The 22,061-nt window shown below is 46.8% G+C and overlaps 1 protein-coding gene across 1 annotated transcript in view; it reads right to left on the bottom strand.

The window, feature by feature from the left end:
* LOC141580517 (uncharacterized) overlaps positions 1 to 22,061 on the bottom strand; it is a 52,194-nt gene that overhangs the window by 11,687 nt on the left and 18,446 nt on the right. Inside the window, exon 2 of the mRNA XM_074381580.1 lies at positions 483 to 610. Coding sequence (XP_074237681.1) covers positions 483 to 610 — 128 coding nt within the window. The remainder of the gene's footprint in view (positions 1 to 482; positions 611 to 22,061) is intronic.

The following is a 22,061-nucleotide window of genomic DNA, read 5'->3' as shown; positions in this document are numbered from 1 at the left end:
GTGCTGTGGTGTGATCTCAGCTCACTGCAACCTCTGTCTCTCAAATTCAAGCAATTCTCCTGCCTCACCCTTCTAAGTGGCTAGGATTACAGGCATGCGCCACCATACGTGGCTAATGTTTGTATTTTTAGTAGAGTCAGGATTTCACCGTATCAGCCAGGCTGGTCTCAGACTCCTGGGCTCCAGAGACTTGGCCTCTCAAAGTTCTGGGATTACAGGTAAGAGCCACCGTGTCTGGCCTGTTTTAATAGCAAGCTGGTTGGGCTGAAGCAGAATGTGAGCAAGGGAGAGTGGATGCAACTGGGAGGGACTGGGAGGTCCTGAGGCCGGGGCGGGAGGACTCTGGCTTCTGCTCTGACCTAGGAAGGACAAAATCACCCTTTGACTTCAAAAGGTCCCTTTGGTCCCTGTTTTGAGAACACGGCAGTGGTGGATGGAAGTGGGGACCCAGTATCCTTTTCCCTCCTAGGCATGAGACTCACCAGGAACCGGGCTCCAGGAAGGGAGGCAGCTCCCTTCTTCCATGCCGGTGGCCTCCCAGAGCGTCTGGACTCCAGCTCTGCCTCGGCTCTGCATGCCTGTTTTCCCAGCTGTAGAATAGGGACTACGCCTGCATCATGGGGAAAAGGCTCCATGTAATACAAGTTCCTGCTCCTGCTGCCTTGCGGTCAGAATGTAGGCCGAGGAAGGGAAGAGCTCCCAGGGCAGGGCTTTGGCTTGGTTGAAGAATCACCTGCCTGGTTATTCGCCTACCTGGTGAGTGGGATCTGGTGGGGGTGCCAAAAAGTGGATTTAACAGGCAGGGAAGGCATTCAGGCTGCTTCCTGCCCCCAGCTGCAGGGCCTCTGGGCTCCCTAGAAGGTAAGTCCACCTGCCCCTGCACCCCCTTCACCAGCCCGTCAACAACAGAGTGAGCAATGTTCCTCGTCCCACTCCACCCAACGTGAGCAGAGATTTCCCTGATCATTCAGATCTCCCAGGCTTGACCCTACTCTACATATTGAGAAAGTTCCAGTCCTCCCCTCAACTGTAGATATTTCCTAGACCTGTTAGTCAGGCACAGTGACTCATGCCTGTAATCCCAGCACTTTGGGCAGATCACTTGAGGTCGGGAGTTCAAGACCAGCCTGGCTAACATGGTGAAACCCAGACTCTACTAAAAATACAAAAATTAGCCGGGCATGGCATGAGTGCATGTAGTTCCAGCTACTCTGGGGGCTGAGACAGGAGAATCACTTAAACCCAGGAGGCAGAGGTCGCAGTGTCAAGATAGTACCACTATACTTGAGCCTGTAACACAGAATGAGATTCTGTCCCAGAAAACAAAACAATTTCCTACACCTTCCAGCTCCTGTCCTTGGCATCCCCACATACAGGCCCCACGCTGCCCAAGACCCAGGGGGCAGATCAGGCATGACATCAGACATCTGTGGACTTGGATTCCTCCAATGTAAAATGCAGGTAACCATGTGGCTTGCTCACATGGGTAAGGGGCATGTACGGTTCTTAATGCATGAGGGAGTCCCTCATGTCCTCAAAATAGGGCAGGTTGTTTCTGTCCTGGCCTCAACCCCACCTCCACTGTCATGCCAGCTTCTGTGCTCCTCTACCTTGTTATGGGATTTCCTAAAACAAGGACAGCCCCTCCCCAAGAGGGCCACCGCCACCATGCTTTCCATGGCAGAGCTCTTTCTGCAGACCCGTGAGCTCCCCCTCTGCAGCCAAAGGAAGCACAGCTCGGCCAGGCACAGCGACTTGTCCTGTGCGTTCCCTCTAGGAGCTACTCAGTGGTGATGCTGCTGCTGCTGCTGCTGCTGCCTGGGGGTGACGTGGCCTGGGTGACTGGCTATCTGGTGGAGGAGAAGATGTTGCGGCCACTCCAACAGCTGTCCAGGGCCAACGTGCTGGCTGAGTTCTACCGGCTCAGACACCGCCTGCCCCATGGGCACAGCAGCAGGGCCATGTAGGGGCAGGTACTGTGGGGGCACAGGGAAGCCTGTAGAGGCTCGTGGCATCACAGTGCCAGGCCCAGAGCTTTCTGGACTTCCCAAAGTCCTATGGGACAAGGGCTGAGGTTATGCATCCTGCTTTTGTCCAGAACATAAGGCCTGGCCCAACAGAGGAGCATAGTGGGTGGTTTAGGGCTTCAGGCCAGCTCCCTCCCTGTGGGCTCTGCTGGAGCAGAAGGCAGATCTCCCATTACAGCTGGAAGGGCATTAACTGAGTTCAGACTCGCAGGTCAGGGGCGATCTGGTGCTGGGATGACTGGCTCTGGACTCCTGGGGAGCTTGCATGTGGCTCAGGTGAGTCTGCTAACCTCTGTGGACTTGGATTCCTCCAATGTAAAATGCAGGTAACCACGTGGCTCGCTCACATGGGTAAGGGGCATGTACGGTTCTTAATGCATGAGGGAGTCCCTCATGTACATGGGGGAGCCACAGTACCCAGGCCTGGCAAAGAGCGGTTTATCTTTGTGTGACTTACATGGAGGCCTAGGGCTCCCTAGAAGCGTGGATGCAGTCATGTCTAAGCAGCACGCTGATGCCGTAGAAAACAGCCTGCTCTTCAAGTTTGTGTGTGACCATGGGCTTCTCTGTGCCCCTCAGTTCTGACAGCTGACCACGGTACTGGTAGTGCCTCCCACGGGATGCTGGCCCTGGCCAACAGGTGTCTGGCTGTGAACGATGGATGGTGCTTTCCCGCCACGGGCACGAGCACCCCCAAGGCACAGCTCAGGGGCCTCGCTGGCTGGACTGGTCAGACCTGCTCCTTCACAGTCCGTCTCTTCCCTACCCTGAAGAGGGCAGGTCTGCAGGACACTGCTGTCATGTTTGAGGGAGCCGATGGCCATCCACTTAATGTCTTTTTTTCCCCCCAGTAGCTTCCTCAAGATTAAATGGATGACTTGTGTGATCTGTTTTGTTGTTGTTTTTGAGACTAGGTCTCACTCTGTTGTCATGGTTGGAGTGCAGTGGTGTGCTCTCGGCTCACTGCACCCTTGACCTCCTGGGTTCAAGTAAGCCTCCTACCTCAGCCCTGCAAAGTGCTGGGATGGCTTAGCACCACTGTGCCTGGCCAATCTGTGAATTTTAAGTGCACGATTCAGTAGCTTCTAGTTTATTCAGAGTTGTGCATGCCTCACCATAATCGATTTTAAAATGTTTCTATCATCCTCAAATGAAACCCTGCAGCTGCCAGTCTGCCTGCTGTGTCCATGGCTGTGCACTGGACATCTGATATAAATGGAAGCATAGAATATGTGGTCTCTGAGCCAGGCTTTGTTACTTAGCACAGCAGTTTTGTAGCGGGTCTCAGGACTCGATTCCTCGTTAGGCTGAATTCACTGTAGCCCTTCAGCTCATGTCATCTTGAAGCTGGTGGGGGATCACTGGGCCTCTGGCTGCTGCCAGAGGCAGGAGGGGAAGGGGACTCCTGGCCTCAGGGCAGCCTAAGCTGGGGCTCTAGGCATTGGGGTGCCCAGCAGGCTTTGTGCTCCCACTGCTGTGGGTGGAGCTGGCTCCACTCACCCTGCCTTTGGGTCTGCTTCTCCCTAGACCATGCCCTGGTGGCCGGGGCCCAGCATGTGGTGACTTTCGACAGCAGGGTGTGGAACCTCGGTGTCCAGTGTGGTAGCATCCTCCTGGCCCAAGACTTTGCTCATAACACATTCTCCCTGATCCTGAGTCGGACAGGCTTGGGGCTCATGGCCCTGACTGTGGAGCTGAAACACGTGACCCTCGTCTTCTACCCCAGCCTGCAGGTGAGGAGGAGAGGCCCGAGCTTCCCCTGAAGACCTGTGCCTGGGGCAGGTTGCCTGGGGGATGGCACTTTCAAGCTTGTTCCCTGGCTGTGGGTCAGCCCTCCTGCCCACCCCCTCTGGTCCACAGGACTATAGGCTATACAACTCCTACCAGCGGGGGGACAGCTGTCCAGACCTCCAGCTGCCTCCTGCCATGACAAGGAGGGTCATCCCCAGGATTGAGCTGGCCAGTGAGGACGGGGTCTCCATCTCCTGTGACATGCCCACCAGCCTCTGCAGCCTGACCCTGGGCCTCTGGCACCACGGTGAGTCTGGGCCCTGATGGGGTTGGCCCCACCACCAAGAGCCTCTTTGGGATGCATCATTCTCAGCTTCCAGTACAACAGGTCCCCGGGCTGTAGGTGGCGACTGTGGTTGAGATGATGGCACTGAGGCCCAGGGCTTTCTGCCCCCATCCCTGGGACATGCGGCTCCCTGGGATAAGGGAGAAGTGGGCCCTTCTGTGGTCCCTCTGCCAAGGAACATAAAGGGTGGGCCTGGATTCCAGCCACTCGAGCTGAGGATGTGGAGAGGGGTCAGGGGGACACATGCCATCCTTAGTCCCTGTGCTTTCCCTCCTTCCTTTGATGAGGATATAGAGCCAGAGCCCTGGGCTCCGGGAGTCTGGGGTGGAGGTGGCGAGATTCTACCACTTCTCAGTGTGCCTCAGGCTTGCCTCTCATACAGGTCTCCAGGGGGAGGATCACGGGCTCTCAGGTCCTCCTCAGCTTCCCTCCTCCCGACAGGCATATCCACTGGCCCTCTGGGTACCAACGACAATGACGCAGGCAATGAGCTGATGTTGCCGGACGGCTCTGTGGCCCACAGCCTGGAGGAGCTCAGCCTGGCCTGGCAGGTGAGCAGGTGCACCTGCCCTTCCTCCCTCCGGCTGAGGCTCCTGAGGGCTGCTCGATGCAGAGTACCAGGAGAGGAAGGTGGCCTGCTGGCTCTGCAGAGGTCTTTGCAGACCCAGGGTTGGGGAGAGTCTCCTGCTGAGGCCGATGTATGTGGGGGAGCCACATGGTCCAGTGGGAGGACTGAGTCTTGCATCTGTCCCGCCAGGTGGATGGTGACTGCTGGGCCACTAAGAAGACTCAGCCGACCTGCTCAGGACAGAGCCCCACCTGCTGGGCCTTCTTCCAGGACCCCGTTCCAGCTTGAGGAACTGCTTCTAGGTGGTGAGTGTGAGCCTGGCCCCTGGGGCATAGAAAGCCCTTTCCCCAGTCTACCCTTGGGGGTGGCATGGAGGAGGGGCCCAGGCTAGAGACAGTGACTGGGTGGCCCTGATTTTAGGTGGACCTTGAACCATTCCTCAGCCTGTGTGTGCAGGACCCCTGTGGCACCTGGGAGCTCCAGCCTGCCTGCACTCTGGCGGCCGCCTACATCCACCTGTGTGCCTGCAACTTCGGGCCCCTGGCCCCTCCTCCACAGTCCGGTAAGCCACCCCAGCCGGCTGGCACTCTGCCCTCTCTCTGGCATCTGCCTGCCAGCTGGAGGGAAAATCTGTCTCGTCTCTCTCTCTTGCCAGGGAGAACAAATAATTGTCATTCAAGGAGCTAAGAGTCAAAACAAAACATTTACTGCCTGATACAGCTTGGATGTGTGTCCCCTCCAAATCTCACGTTTGTTAGAGGGGGTACATCCCTCATCGATGGCTTAGCATCCTGCGTTTGGTGAAGCGTGAGTTCTTGCTGTTAGTTCACCTGAGAGCAGTTTGTTTATAAGGAGCCTGGCCCCTCCTCTCTCTCTTTGCACCCATTCCCATTTCTGCCATAATCATAAGCTTCCTGAGGCCTCCAGAAGCCAAGCAGATGCTGAAGCTGTGCTTGTATGGCCTGCAGAACTGTGAGTCAAGTGATCTCTCTTATTTACAATCTACCCAGGCTGGAGTGTAGTGGCACAATCTCACCTCACTGCAACTTCCACTTCCCAGGTTCAAGCAATACTCCTGCCTCAGCCTCCCCAAAATACAGGCAGGTATTTTTGTAGAGATGGTATTTTTCCATGTTGGCCAGGCTGGTCATGAATTCCTGACCTCTGGTGATCCACCTGCCTTGGTCTCCCAAAGTGCTGGATGACAGGCATGAGCCACTGTGCTCAGCCTCACTAGGGATTTGAATGTCCACTCTCGTTTAGGGAAAATGCTCAGCCCCTGTTTTCCCTCTGCTCTCATACAGCAAAAATCATCATCAACACAGAAGATGACTTCTGTGAGCAAATGTGTGGGGGTTTGTCCCTACTATCAGGGTGGACCTCTAATTCAGTTCTAACGCTAGCTACCTTGAGATTCTTTAGCCAGTGCTGCATATGATTGCCGCAGCCAAAGCCCCACTAAAAGGGCATAGAAGTCAGTGGCAACAAGAAGAGTGGACTTCCAAAAGCTTCAGATGCTGGAATTAGTGGCTGCCATTCACAGACATTTAAAACTTAATGAATTCAACAGCAGAAGAGAAAATTAATCAACTGGAAAATACGACAAAGGGCAGATGACATCAGAGGATCCAACATGTCTCAAAGAAATTCCAGGCCAGGTGTGGTGGCTCATCCCTGTAATCCCAGCACTTCGGGAGGCCAAGATGAGTGGATCACCTAAGGTCATGAGATCAATCTGGCCAACATGGTGAAACCCCATCTCTACTAAAAATACAAAAATTAGCCAGGTGTGGTGGTGTTTGCCTGTAATCCCAGCTATTTGGGAGGCTGAAGCAGGAGAAACGCTTGAACCCAGGAGGCGGAGGTTGCAGTGAGTTGAGATCTTGCCACTGCACTCCAGGCTGGTGATAGAGTAAGAATCTGTCTCAAAAAAAAAAAAAAAAAAAAAAATTCCAGAATGAAAACAGAGACAGGACCCAAGACCCTTTAGAGTCAGGAGGCACAATCTCCAAATCCATCCATACCTAGACCCATCCAAACACAATTGCAGAAAAGACAAAGAAAAGGTCCTAAAAGCTACTGAGGAGGGTGGGAAAAAGGAAGAACATGATGACAATTGCTTTCCCACCAGCAGCAACAGAAGACAGTGGAGTAAGAGAACGTAAGCATGAGGTTAGAGATAATCCACAGCTTAACTATTACTGAATGAAATAAGCTCTTAGCACAGATCTGTCTAGAGAGCTCTTTACCACAAATGGATGCTTACTCAAGGGATACATCCACATGTTCATTTACATACTGTCTGTGTCTGCTCTCCTGCTACAGCGGCAGAGTATTGCCAAGAGAGACCATACTTTTGCTCTCTGAAAAACTCGATTAGAAAGATGGAAAGACAAGCTACAGATTAGAAAAAATGTTTGCAAACCACCTATCAGACCAAGGACTCATCTCCAGAGAGACTCATCTCTAGAATATATAAAGAACTCAAAGCTCAAAAGTAGGCCAGGTGCAGTGGCTCATGCTTGTACTCCTTGCACTTTTGGAGGCTAAGGGGAGATGGCTTGAACCTGGGAAGTCAAGGCTACAGTAAGCCATGATTACACTCCTGGCTGCGTGACAGAGTGAGACCTTGTCTCACAAAACAAAACCTCCAAAGTAAAAAATGGGAAATAAACACATCAACAATGTTTGCACTCCCAGCCGTAGAGAAACAAGTAAGTGCTACACACCTGAGCTCCGGTGAGTTCCAGTGACTCTGCGGCATAAAGCATTAGTTGAACATCCAAATGGCCAGGTTGTGATTTCAGCATCCACTTATGAGTGTACTAGAAAAAGCACTGTTCTAGTACCAAAAAGGTGGTGGCTGCTGAGAATAAAGCTAGGCTTAGAGGCAGGAATCAAGGTCATGGTCTACCAACCAGATACTCTCGGGAAGCAGCATTGGACTCATGAAGTGCCAAGACAGCAGGTGGTGTGGCTCCACGGGAAGGTTAGAGAATCTGGGAATCAAGCAGAAGCACTCATTGTTCTGACTGTGTAAATACAAAACTGTCAGCCACTACAGCCATCAACAGAACATCTGGCAGGACAAGCAACTCAGATTTATAGCCACAGGGTGACAATGGACTCTTATCTGCAGTTAAGGTCCTCTCCCTTCTTCTTAGGGTGTATTTATTTATTTATTTGAGACAGAGTCTTGCTATGTCACCCAGGCTGGACTGCAGTGGCACAATCTCGGCTCACTGTAACCTCCATCTCCCGGGTTCCAGCAATTCTCCTGCCTCAGCCTCCTGAGTAGCTGGGATTACAGTCAGGTGCCACCAAGTCCAGCTAATATTTGTGTGTGTGTTTTTAGTGGAGACGGGGTTGCACCATGTTGGCCAGGATGGTCTTAAATGTCTGACCTTGTGATCTGCCTGCCTCGGCCTCCCAAAGTGCTGAGATTACAGGTGTGAGCCACAATGTCTGGCTGGGTTTATTATTATTATTATTTTTTAAACAAGGGCGAAATTCTTCCTCTCTCTTGGACACCAGTGAAGTATTTAAGAAAAGCAGTCACCAATTATAGTGAAATTTTGAAAGACAAATTAAAAGGTGGTTATAATGTGACATGGGATATGCCCCATAAAACTGCATAACTCAGCCATATGTCGGCTTTCTGTTGAAATTGCTCTCTGTAACCCTGATGTGACAGGCAAGCAGTCCATACCCACGCCATCTTGGCCCCTGCGACTTGTAATAGGTAACTAAGGTCTGTAATTTCCACCCTATCCAGACAATGTGTAAACTACGCTTATCTTGACTTCCGTGAACCACTTAAGTAACAACTGGAATGACCAAAGAACACTGGCCCTGGGAATGTCTGAAGCCCCTCACCCTCACCCTAACCCAGGACGTGGTTTACAGGCATAAAAGGTCTTGACATCCTCCCTTTGAGGCCACGGGTTAGAGAGACTCGAGTCCTCAGCACCACTGGCTATGAAGACCCTGTAATTTGGCCTAGTCTTTGTCTCAGTGGTGATTTTGCGCTCGTTCGGTTACAACAATAAGTTACAACATAAAGGCATCTCATGAACTCTCATAAGAAACAGAGGAAGAAATTAAGACAGTTTTTATTATCTTTTTGAGACAGGGTCCTGCTCTGTCCTCCAGGCTGCAGTACACTGGTGCAGCCTCCCAAGTATTTGGGATTACAGGCATCTGCAACCACGTTTTTGTATTTTTAGTAGAGATGGGGTTTCACCATATTAGCCAGGCTGATCTCGAACCCCTGACCTCATGTGATCCTCCCACCTCGCACCTGACCAGAGAAATTAAGACATTCTCAGATAAACAAAAGCTGAGAGAGTTCATTACACTGGGACCTACCCTGCGAGAAATGCTAAAGGGAGTCCTTCAAGTCGAAACAAAAGAATGCTAGGTGGACATTCGAAGCCACATGTAAAGACCTGTATTATTGGAATTTTGATTGATATCTCTGATTTTAATTATTTTATTGGATTTAAAAGAGATGTGTAACCATAAGTCTGTCTTGAATATATAATTTATTTGTAAAAAAATTAGGCATGGTGGTGTGCATCTGTAGTCTCAGCTATGGAGGATCACTTGAGTCCAGGGGCTGGAGGTTACGACGAGCTATGACAGTGCCACTGCACTCCAGCCTGGGCGACAGAGTGAGACCCTCCTCTCTAAAATGTAGATATACTTTGTAACAACAACATAGGATGGGGTAGAGCTGTCAAGGAGCAGATTATTTGTATGTGATTGAACTTCCTAGTTTAAAATTGATTGCTACAACTTCAGGATGTATTATGTAATGGTACATTACAAAGAAATGTAATTACAAAGAAAATGGTAATTACAAAGAAAATATCTATAGAATGTGCACAAAAGGAAATAAGAAGGGATTCTAAGTGTGTCACACCAAAAAAATCAATTAACACAAAGGAAGGCAGAAGGAAGAAAATGAGAGAGAAAACAAACCATAAGCTATGCAGAAAACAATCGACAGAGTGGCATCGGGAGGCCCTGTAAATGGTGGCTGGAGTCCTCCCAGAGGAACTGCTCATTGAGCCCTTGGCTGTGGGCCTCATGGCACAGTCACCCAACAGGGTAGTGAGCTTCGTCAGATGATAGTCTTTAAAAATGCAAATGAATTCTACAATCAAAAGACTGTAAGAGACTTACACATTGGTTGAAAGTGAAAGGATCAAAAAGGATATTCCATGCAAATGGTAACCAAAAAGAGGAAGGAGGAGCTAGACTAATCTCAGACTAAATAGACTTAAGGTCAAAAGCTGTTTTAAGAGATAATAACAGTCAATTCACCAAAAAGATGTAACAGTTATAAATCTGCATGCAGCACACCTCAGAGCTCCTAAATACATGAAGCAAACACCAACAGAATGAAAGGAGAAACAGATAGTTCTATGGTAACAGTAGGTGACTTTAACATGTCACTTTTTTTTGAGACAGAATCTGACTCTGTTGCCCAGGCTGGAGTGCAATGGCATGAGACAGGTCACTGCAACCTCCTGGATTCAAGTGATTCCTGTGTCTCAGCCTCAGAGTAGCTGGGATTACAGGTGTATGCCACCATACCTGGCTGTTTTTAGTAAAGACACGGTTTCACCATGTTGGTAAGGCTGGTCTTGAACTCCTGACCTCAGGTGATCCACCTCCCTTGGCTGCCCGAAGTGCTGGGATTACAGGCATGAGCTACTGTGCCTGGCCCAATAACTCACTTTCAATAATGGATACAACACCCAGACAGAAGATCAAGAAGGAAACAGAGGGCTTGAATAATACTATAGACTAATTGGACGTACCAGACATACACAGATGAGTTCACCCAGCAGCAGAATACACATTCTTTAAAGTACACATGGAATGTTCTCTGGAAAAGATCATATATTAGGCCTCAAATCAAGATTTAATGCATTTTAAATGACTGAAATCATACTAGCAGGAGGAAAACTAGAATATTCACAAATCTATGGGAACTAAACAACATACTACAAAACTATGGATCAAAGAAAAATAATAAGGAAAATTATAAAGTATTTTTGAGACAAAACATATCAAATCTTTTGGGATGCAACAAAAGCAGTGCTATGAGGGAAATTTATAGCTGTACATGCTTACATTAAAGAAAGCTGGCCAAGGGTGGTGGCTCACACCTGTAATCTCAGCACTTTGGAAGGATGAGGAAGGCAGATAACCTCATGTCAGGAGTTCAAGACCAGCCTGGCTGACATGACGGAACCCTATCTCTACTAGAAGCATAAAAATCAGGCAGGTGTGGTGGCAAGCACCTGTAATCGCAGCTACTTGGGAGGCTGAGGCAGCAGAATCACTTGAACCTATGAAGAGAAGACTGCAGTGGGCCCAGCTTGCACCACTGCACTCCAGCCTTGGCCAGACAGCTAGACTCCATTTCCCCCAACCCCTGCCCCCCTCCCCCCTCCCCCCACCACACAAAGCAGCAGCAGCCAGGCCTATTGACACTGTTCTATAATCCCAGCTACTTGGAAGGCTGAGGCCAGGAGATTACTTGAGCCCAGGAATTTGAGACTAACTCAGCAAGTGGCAAGACCCTCTGTCAAATAAAAGAAAAAAGAAAAAGCTCTCAAACCACAATCCTAACTTTGTACCTTAAATTATTAGAAAATTTATGAAGAACAGCCTAAACCCAAAGCTAGGAGAAGGAAGGAAATAATAAAGGTTAGGGTAGAACAGAAATAAATAAAATAGAAGATGGAAAAACTGACTTATAACTACCAACGAGATTGAATAGGTGACCAAAAACTTGACAAGAAAGAAAAGTACAAGAACAGATGGTTTCAAGGGTGACTTGTACCAAACATTTACAGAACCAATACCAATCCTGCTCATCTTCAAAAATCCTGAGAAAAGAATATCTCCAAACTCATTCTGTGAGGCCAGCACTACTGATACCAAAGGCAGACAAAGGAGCAGAAGAAAACACACCACTATCCCTGATCAATACAGATTCAGAAGTGCTCAAGAAAATACTAATAAGGAGAATTCAGCAGTGTCATAGATGAATTATACAACATGATCAAGTGAGAGTTCTTCCTGGAATGCAAAGGTGGTTACCATAAAAACATTAATGTAAGATACCACATTAACAGAATGAAGGAAAGAAAACACATGACAATTTGTTTCAATTAGTATAGAAAAAGCATTTAATTAAGTTTAATATCCTTTCATGATTAAAAACATACTGACTAGAAATCAAAACAACTTCAACGTAATAAAGGTCATATGAACAACTTCCAGCTAATATCATTCTCAATGATGAGAGACAAAGTTTTCCAAGATGATGAATAAAACAAGGATGCCTGGTTTCACAATATTGGATATCCTAGCCAGAGCTATTAAGAAAGAAAGGAAAAAGAAAAGGCATCCAAATTGGAAAGGAAGAAGTAAAATTTTCTCTATTAACAAACGACATGATCATCTTTGTGAAAAATACTGAAGATTGCACAAAATAAACTGTTAGAACTAATAATTTGTCCAAGTTTCAGGATTATGAAATCAACATGCAAAAGTCAGTTCCATTTCTATATACTAACAATGATCAAAGAAGGAAATTAAGAAAACAGTTCCTGCTGGCTTGGTTGTGGAATGCCCATAGTCCCAGCTACTTGGGAGGATGAGGCAGGAAAATTGCTTGAGCCTGGGAGGTCAATGCCGTCAGTTTTTATAATGATTATTCCTGTGAATGGCCAGTGTACTCCAGCCTGGGCAACATAGTGAGACACCATCTTAAAAAAAAGAAAACAGTCAGTTTACAATAGCATCAAAAAGAATAAAATAGGAATAAACTTAACCAGGAGGCAAAGACTTTGGCAGGATTTAAAGTTCCAGAGACTGGTTGTGTAACAAATGTAAAATACAAAAAATCTTGTATTTATAGATTATAAGGCTTAGTTTCATTAAGTTGTCAATAGGAAACAAAGTGATCTACAAGTTTAGTGTAACTGCTCTAAAAATCCCAGTGACATTTTTTCTTCAACTATAGAAAAATCTACCCTTATAAACTGTGTAAAGTTTATATGCAATTTCAAGAAATTCCAAATGGCCAAAGCAATCTTGAAAAAGAATAACAAAGTTGGAAGGCTTTTACTTCCAAATTTTAAAATGTATTATTAAATGCTACAGTGGTCAAAAGTGTGGTATGGCAGTAAAGACATAGGAGACCAGTGGAATGGAATACAGAGTGCAGAAGGAAACCCTTACACATACGATCAAATGAGTTCAATAAGGATGCCGAGACTTTTCAATCAGGGAAGGGACAGTCTTTCAACAAATGGTGTGGGAAAACTAGATATCCACAGGCAAAAGAATGAACTTAAAGCCTTATCTTATATCATGTTAAAAAAACAAACCAAAACCACCTCAATAATGAATCAAAGACCCAAGTGTAAGATCTAAAACTATACAACTCTTGTTTTCTTGGAATGGAGCCTCACTCTGTCGCCCAGGCTGGAGTGCAGTGGCATGATCCCGGCTCACTGCAACCTCGGGCTACCGGGTTCAAGTGACTCTCTGCCTCAACCTGCCAAGTAGCTGGGATTACAAGCACCCACCAACATGCCTAGCTAATTTTTGTATTTTTAGTAGAGACAGGGCATCTTGATCAGGCTGGTCTTGAACTCCTGACCTCATGATTCACCCACTTTGGCCTCCCAACGTGCTGGGATTATAGGCGTGAGCCACCATTCCAAGCCAACAACTCTTAAAACATAGAAGGAGAGCTTCCTTTGGCAATGATTTCTCGGATATGACATCAAAGGCCCAAACAACAAAAGGAAAAGTAGACAAATGGGATTGAATCAAAGGGTACTATTAACAGAGTGAAAAGGCAACCTGCGGAATGACAGGACAGAGGTACAAATTACACGTGACAGAGTTCCCATCTAGAATAGATAAAGGACTCTCACAATGCAACAACAAAAACCCAACTAACGCAGTTCAGAAATGTGCAAAGGATGTGAATAGACAGTCCTCCAAATAAGAGATGCAAATGGCCAATCAGTACATAAAAAGATGCTCACCATCACTAATTATTAGGGAAACAAACCAAAACCACATGGAGAGGCTGGGCATGCCGCTCATGCCTGTAATCCCAGCAGTCTGAAAGGCTGAGGTGGGTGGATCACTTGAGGTCAGGAGTTTTAGACCAGCCTGGCTGACATGGTAACACCATATCTCTACTAAAAATAGAAAAATAAGCTGGGTGTGGTGGCATGTGCCTGAAGTCCCAGATGCTGAGGAAGCTGAGGCAGGAGAATTGCTTGAACCTGGGAGGTGGAGGCTGCAGTGAGCCAAGATTGCACCACTGCACTCTAGCCTGGGTGACAGAGCGAGACTCCATCTCAAAAAAAGGAAAAGAAGACGACCTACATGGAGAGGCCACCTCAGAATCATTAGGATGGCTGCAATCAATACAGAAAATAACAAGTGTTGGCGAGGATGCTGAGCAGTTGGAACCCTTGTGTACTCTTACTGGGAGTTTGAAATGGAGCTGCAGCTATGGAAGACAGTATGACAATTTATCAAAAAGGTAAAAATAGGCCAAGCGTGGTGGCTAACACTTGTAATCCCAGAACTTTGTGAGGCCAGGGCAGGCAAATCACTTGAGGCCAGGAGTTCGATACCAGCCAGGCCAATAAGGTGAAACCCTATCTCTACTAAAAACACAAAAATTAGCCAGGCGTGGTGGTGCAGGCCTGTAATTCCAGCTACTCAGGAGGCTGAGGGATAAGAATCGCTTGAACACAGGACGCAGGGGTTGCAGTCAGCCAAGATTGTACCACTGCATTCCAGCCTGGGTGACAGAGCGAGACCCTGTCTCAAAACAAAGAATTACCATATAATCCAGCATTTCCACTTCTGGGTGTGTACTCCCTACAATTCAAAGGGCCTCACACATTTATACACTGATGTTCATAGCGGTGTTGTTGAGAGCAAATTCTGATGTGTGTGAGAAATCATATTGTTTGCTGAGAAATCCTATTGAGAGTGGTGACAAGGGAATCCTAGTGAGCCCCCTAAAGTAGAAAACTGCCCCCAAAGCAGAAAACTGCAAAGCACTATAAAACAGTAACGAATATAAATATGTCTCACGCCAGATGAATTAGTTCTTTGAACACAGGATATGTGACCCTTTCCTTTGTTCCCTTGTAAAGAGTGCTTTCTAGTTTGTCTTTAACCAATAGTAAACACACACTAGCTGCCTGGTTAGTTTACCTTTAACCAATTAAAGAACACAGAGCATCTGCTTGTAAAACTTGTCACTGTAAAGTCAAGAATAAATACGTAGGTCAGAGTTTGCTCTGGACTCTCAGCTGGAAATGCTGTGAGACCCCTGGTACTCTACTCTGAACCCACCTTTTGCTCTCTATCTCTGTTTCTTAATTCCTTCAGCACCGGGTAGGTTGGGGATCCCCATGATTGAGCTGGTCTCCTTATTCATAGCAGCCAAAAAGACAGCAGCAATCCAAGTGCCCAATGACAGATAAACAAATGTGGTCTCTCCATACAGTCAAACATTATTCAGCCTTAAAAAGGAAGGAAATTCTGACACATGCTAGCATATGGATGAACCTTGAAGATGTTATGCAAAGTGAAATAAGCCAGTCACAAAAAGAAAGAGAAATACTGTATGATTCCACTTATGTGAAGGACCTAGAGTAATCAGATTCACAGAGACAGAAAGTAGAGTGGTGGCGGCCAGGAGCTGGGAGAGCCAGTAATGGCTTATTTAATGGGGATAGAGTTTTAGTTTGGCAGGATTTAGTGAGTTCCAGAGTTTGGCTGCACAAAAATATGAATGTACTTACACTGAAGTATGTACTTTAAAATGGTTATAGTAAATGTTTTATGGTTTACCACATTGAAAATTTTTGACATTAGGAATGTATATTTATTGAGCACCTCCGTGCTGGGCATAATGATATGATTATGAACACTGTAGTTATAAAAAGCACTCTTAGGAAGGTACAATTCTAAGTGTAAAAACTAGCACAGAGAGTAATAGACACAGACCTACAGGACTCAGATAGTAGGCGTATTAGAGATTATAGATTTCAGAAGGGAACTAGAAATTATTAAAATTACTAATCACTAAATTTGTAGTTCAGTAATTAATTTAGCCAATTAGCTAATTTACTAATTACTGAAAATTACATACTGAAAAAGAACCAGAATGTAGTAGAAAGAGATGACAGAAAAGGCCACCTAAAATCCATCTTTTAGACAGTGGTCTTAGCAGATGAGGGACAGAAGGGCACTTTCTGGCCAGGCGTGGTGGCTCATGCCTGTAGTCCCAGCTACTCAGGAGGCTGAGGCAGGGGAATCACTTGAACCCAGCAGGCAGAGGTTGCAGTGAGCCGATATTGCACCACTGCACTCCAGCCTGGACAACAGAGCAAGACTTGATCTCAAAAAAATAAATAGCAGGGTGCAGTGGCTCACACCTGTATTCCCAGCACTTTGGGAGGCCGAGGCGGACCGATCACTTGAGGTCAAGAATTGGAGACCAGCCTGGCCATACCCATCTCTATTAAAAATATAAAAATTAGCTGGGTGTGGTGGCAGGTATCTGTAATCTCAGCTGCTCAGGAGCCTGAGGCAGAATTGCTTGATCCCAGAGGCAGAGGTTGCAGTGAGCCACTGCACTCCAGCCTGGGTGACAGGATGAGACTCCATCTCAAAAAAATTAAATAAATCCCATCTTTTAAACAGTTCTCCTAGCAGATGAGGGATACAAGAGCGCTTCCTTACCCTGGCAGCTCTGAGTGTCCAGTCTGTGCCCTTTACCACCACACTTGATGGGGAACCAGTAGAGCAGCCTCCATTGCAAACTGTACTGAAGATCCCACCCACACAGTGAGAGTTCCCTTTAGCCTGAACTTTGGGTTGGATGCATCCCGAGCTCTCAATGCATCGTGTGCTAAGTTCCACCCTCCGCCGGGCTGGAAAGTATGTCTTGGTCTTCTGTCTCCAGGGTGCTGGTGGAAGAGCCTGACATGGAGTGAGTGCTCCATAGATGCTTGTTCAAGTTCCTAGGAACTCAGCAGGCTGGGCCTAACACCACTGCCTGCAAAGGCTTGGCAGGTGTAGGGACTCATCAACCCGTCCCTGCTGCTCTTACAGAAAGGGGAGAGGGAGATGGGTGTGAGTGGATGGAGAGTTGTCCTTTTAATAAGGAGGGCCAGCGGCTGTAATAGGGGCCCTGGCATAATTTATTTCAGGAAACAACAGGGGCCCCTAGCCTGGCCTTACTTCTCTTCTCTCTTCTCTCTTCTTTACAGTTTGAGATTTTGTTTAAGCCAGCACTAGGCTGCCAAAGACTTCAAACTCCTTCACCTTCTACTCTAATTCCAGCTCCTTGATAAGGGCAAGATGCTTGGCTGGGACAGAATAACCAGCATGGAATGCCAGGAAACTCAGAACAGCATGTGCTTCAAATGCAGGGAAGCAGAGCTATTTGCCATTGCAGTCAAAATACTTCTGAGGACATGAAACTCTCCCACTGGTCTGGGTAATTCCCTCCCTCCCTCCACTGTAAACCAAGAGACAGCATAGCCAGCGAGTCCCAGCCCTGCAGAGAGAGCTCTACCCACCTCTTGTTCATGCCCAAGGTATTTATTCACTTATTCAACAGTCACGTGGGAAGCCACAGCTTCAGAACACTGACTGTGTGGAGTGGGACAGGAAGCCAGGTTCGCAGCTGGCTGGTCCTAGCGTTCCCTGCCTGATCCAGGGATCTCCTGAGGCAGGAGGTTCTTTGAAGAGAACTGATAGCTCTTCAGAAGCCCCAGGCAGAGAGCTGCTCTCTTTGGGATAGACACACTGGGACTGAATGCTTCGGAGGACCTCTGTTTTGGTAGAGGCACCTGAGAATTCGGGCCCCCAGGCTAGAGCATTCAAAGTTTTTAAAATTTATTTTGGAACATAACCTTTTCCTTTGAGTTTTCAACTGAAAAATAAAGCTAGCAGAATCCAAGAATGTGTCTCTGGATTGCTGGGGCTGATCATCTGCTCAGGAGATGGGGAGACATGGGCATCTATGGAATCTTCTCACTGATAGAGGGTGCTCTTGAGCACTCTTTGGGCTGAGACTTTGGTAGGAGATTGTAGGGTCTAGATTTTAGAGCAAAGGGCCAGGTTTCAGCTACAGGGACTGAGGCAAGCTGAAGGCCAGACACCAGACTTGGCTGTCCCTGACCTCCCCACCCATGAATCCCTGGTGCACAGCAGGTGCTAGATAAAGTTCAGAAGAAAGAACTCCAGGGTAAATGGGAATGAGAAGATTGGTTCTCCACATTCCCACACTGGAGCGAAGAGAAAGGAGGGTGGCTGGGATCTGAGTGTTTGCTATGGTTATAGCCTAAAGACCTCGAGCCCTAGCACTGCTGTGAGTGCCTTGAAAGATGTTTGACCTTAAGCCTTGCAATAGTCCAATGAGGAATGGATGATCTCCCTAATGAGGGAAGAAACCAAAGCTCAGAGATCTGAGGGGATTCCCCCAAGGTCATATAACCTACAAATGGCCAGGACGGTGCTGATACGGGCCTGTCTGCCTCCGAATGCTTCCCAAGCTCAATCACCCCCCACCACTTCTGCTTTTGCAATAATAGCCTTATGTCACATATTCTACCAGTTACTTTATGAAAGGAAGTCAAGTAAACTTTAGCCATATCCCAAGCCATAACAGGTAGCTCCTGTTCAAAATACCCTGTAAATCAGGTCATGCAAGATCAGCTATGTACCCACAACTGTTACAGGTGCTGTGCTAGCCACTATTTTGGGGAACTCAGCCTAGGAACATGAGTGAAGAGACAACTCACAAAGAAAAGCAAACCACTGGCACGCAGGGGGCCCTGAGCAATTCAGAGTCAGAGGCAACCAGAATGTGCGGCTACCTGACCTGCTGGTTTCCTAATATGCTTAATGGATCCATGATGTCAGGTCCACAAAGGAAATCCAGAAGCCTTCCCTTCCTGCCTCCCACACTCTGTGGGTCAAATATTTACCAAAAACACAGCAGTGGACTGGACAGCAGCAGAGATACAAAGAGGGAAAACCAGTTCTCCCTTCACAAGGCAGGTTGGACAACATCAATATTTTGCAGTTAGGATGTGTGGGTGGAGTGTGTGTGCATGCCCAGAATTTAAAGATAAACAAATGGGAGAGTGAATAATTCCAGCAGAAAGACCAATAAATATTCACATCTACAATGTGCACTGAACTGCAGCCTAGACAACATAGCAAGGCTCTGTCTCCATGAAAACTTTAAAAATTAGCCGGATGTGGTGGCACATGCCTGTAGTGTCAGCTACCCAGGAGGCTGAGGTGGGAGGATCACTTGAGCCCAGGAGTTTAAAATTACAATACACTGTGATCACATCACTGCACTCCAGCCTGGGAATCAGAGTAAGGCCCTATCTCCAAAAAAAAAGCAAGACATTTACAGAAAAATCAATATATGAAAATCCAAAATAAAATATTAGCAAATAAACCCTATTGGGGCTTAAAAATAAAACTTACCTAAACCAAGAGAGACTTGTACACTGTGAAAGGGATGGCTCAAAATTAGAACTTTTCATTTTATTTATATTAATATATTGAAAATCATAATCATCATAGATGTTAAAAGGCATTTGAAAAATTTACTGCAAAATTTAAAAAAGAAACATCAAATTAGAAAGAGGGATACTCCCTTAAATTACACACAATAAAGGAAATTAAACCCAGAAACACACCCTTCAAGCCAAAGCCCAGCATCATTTGTAAGGCATGGAAGCGATAGAAGCTTCCGTCAACCTCTGGAACAAAAGAATGCCCTCTGTTACCACTATTATTTTGGAGGCCCTAGCTAATGTAACTGGGCGAGGAAAGTATGACATTAAAGAGAAAAGCAGAAGGTGAAATAGTTACATTTACTCTGAAAAGTGAGGCACAGATTTTGCTAAGGAGTTAAGTACAAGGGAATATACTAAACAGCCTTCCTTTTTCTTAATTTTTAAACTATAGAGATGGGGCTGGGCACAGCTCATGCCTGTAATCCCAGCACTTTGGGAGACCGAGGCAGGTGGATTGCTTGAGGCCAGGAGTTTGATACTAGACTGGCCAACATGGCAAAACCCTGACTCTACTAATAATACAAAAATTAGCCAGGTGAGGTGAAACACACCTGTCATACCAGGTACTTTGGAGGCTGAGGCATGAGAATTGCTTGAACCTGGGAGGTGGAGGCTGCAGTGAGCTGGAACTGCATTACTGCACTCCAGCCTGGGCAAGAGCCTGTCTCAAAATAAATAATAAATAAATAAATAAATAAATAATAGATAGATAGATAGATAGATAGATAGATAGATAGATAAGATAGAGATGGGGTCTTATTATGCTGCCCAGGCTGGTCTCAAACTCCTGGGCTCAAGCAATCCTTCTGCCTCAGGCTCCCAAAGTGCTAGGATGACAGGCCTGAGCCACCACACCTGGCCTCTGAAAGTCTTCCTATGTACAAACAAGCAGTTAGAAAAGAGAAGAAAACATCCCATTTGCAAGAGCAAACCCCCCAAAAAACAAAACTCAGAAATAAATATGCAAAAATATGCACACACCATCCATATAAAGAAATCTTTCAATGAAACACTTTGAATGCAAAGAAAGCCACGGCTGCACATGTTATTGAGAAAGATTCAACATTAAAAAGATGTCACAGTCAGATGTGGTGGCTCACACCTGTAATCCCAGCACTTTGGAAGGCTGAGGTGGGCGGATCACAAGGTCAGGAGTTTGAGACCAGCCTGAGAGGCATAGAGAAACCCTGTTTCTACTAAAAACACAAAAAAATTAGCCAAGCATGGTGACCTGCATCTGGAGTTCCAGCTACTCAAGAGGCTGAGGCAGGAGAATTGCTTGATCCAGCAGGCAGAGATTGCAGTGAGCAGAGATTGCGCCACTGCACTGCAGCCTGGGTGACAGAGTGAGACTCCACCTCAAAAAACAAACAAAAACGATGTTACTATCAATATCAAGTGGGGGGGTGTGGAAATGGAGCCTTCACACATGCTGGGGGAACATAAGATAGCATGGCCACTCCAAAAGACAGTTTGGCAGTTTCTTAAAAGGTAAATATAAATTTACCTTATGGAGTTGGATACTGTGGCTCAGACCTGTAATCCCAGCATTTTGGGATGCCAATGTGGGTAGATCACCTGAAGTCAGGAGTTTGAGACCAAACTTGGCCAACATAGTGAAACCTCATCTCTTCTAAAAATACAAAAAAGTAGCCCAATGTATTGCGGGTGCCTGTAATCCCAGCTACACAGGAGGCTGAGGCAGGAGAATAGCTTGAAAGTGGAAGGCGGAGGTTGCGGTGAGCTGAGATCACGCCACTGCACTCCAGCCTCAGTGAAAGAGCCAGACTCTATCTCAAAAAACAAAAAAAATTAGGTGTGGTGGCACATGCCTATAATCCCAGCTATTCGGGTGGCTGAGGCAGAAGAATCACTTGAACCCGGGAGGTGTAGGTTGTAGGGAGTCAAGATCATGCCACAGCACTCCAGCTTGAGCAACGGAGTGAGACTGTCTCCAAACAAACAAATAAATAAAGGGTCAACATCGGTGGCTCTTTGTATACTCACAGAACGGTGCATCCATCACCACAATCGATTTTAGAACATTTCATTTCCCCAACAAGGAACCCTGCTATCCTTGGTCATCACCCCTCCCAATTCTTCCTTCCACCCCCAGCACTAGGTAACCAGTAATCTGCTCCTTGTCTCTCTGAATTTTCCCATCTGGGCATTTCATATATATGGGATAATACCGTATGTGGCCCTTGGTGACTGGCTGTTTGAACTTGGCATAAAGTGTCAGGCTCACCCACATGCGGCCCATGTCTGTGCTTCATTCCTTTTCACTGCCTTATTGCCCAAGTGGTGTCATAAGCACTGCAAGTGAACTGTGAAAAGTTAGGGTGTGTGTTGTAATCCCTAGAACAATTGCTAAAGAAAGCATATATAGCTAAAAACACAGAGCAAAAAGATACAGCCAAAAAGCCACTAGAGATGAAAGGATATGTGAAGAATCACTCCATTTATCCAAAAGAAGGCAGGAAAGGAGGAACAAAAAACAAAAGAGAAATAGGCCAGGCACGCTGGCTCACTACTAAAAATCCAGAAAAAAAAAAATCATCTAGGCACAGTGGCACACACCTGTAATCCCAGCTACGTGGGAGGCTGAGGCAGGAGAATCGCCTGAATCTGGGAGGTGGAGATTGCAGTGAGCCGAGATCATGTCACTGTGCTCCAGCCCGGATGACAGGTCAAGACTGCCTCAAAAAGAA

Source organism: Saimiri boliviensis, chromosome 12 (assembly GCF_048565385.1).
Source record: "Saimiri boliviensis isolate mSaiBol1 chromosome 12, mSaiBol1.pri, whole genome shotgun sequence".
In the NCBI taxonomy this organism is placed as follows: Eukaryota; Metazoa; Chordata; class Mammalia; order Primates; family Cebidae; genus Saimiri; species Saimiri boliviensis.
Note: the sequence above shows the minus strand (reverse complement) of the source record. Positions and strands in the feature narration are given on the sequence as shown.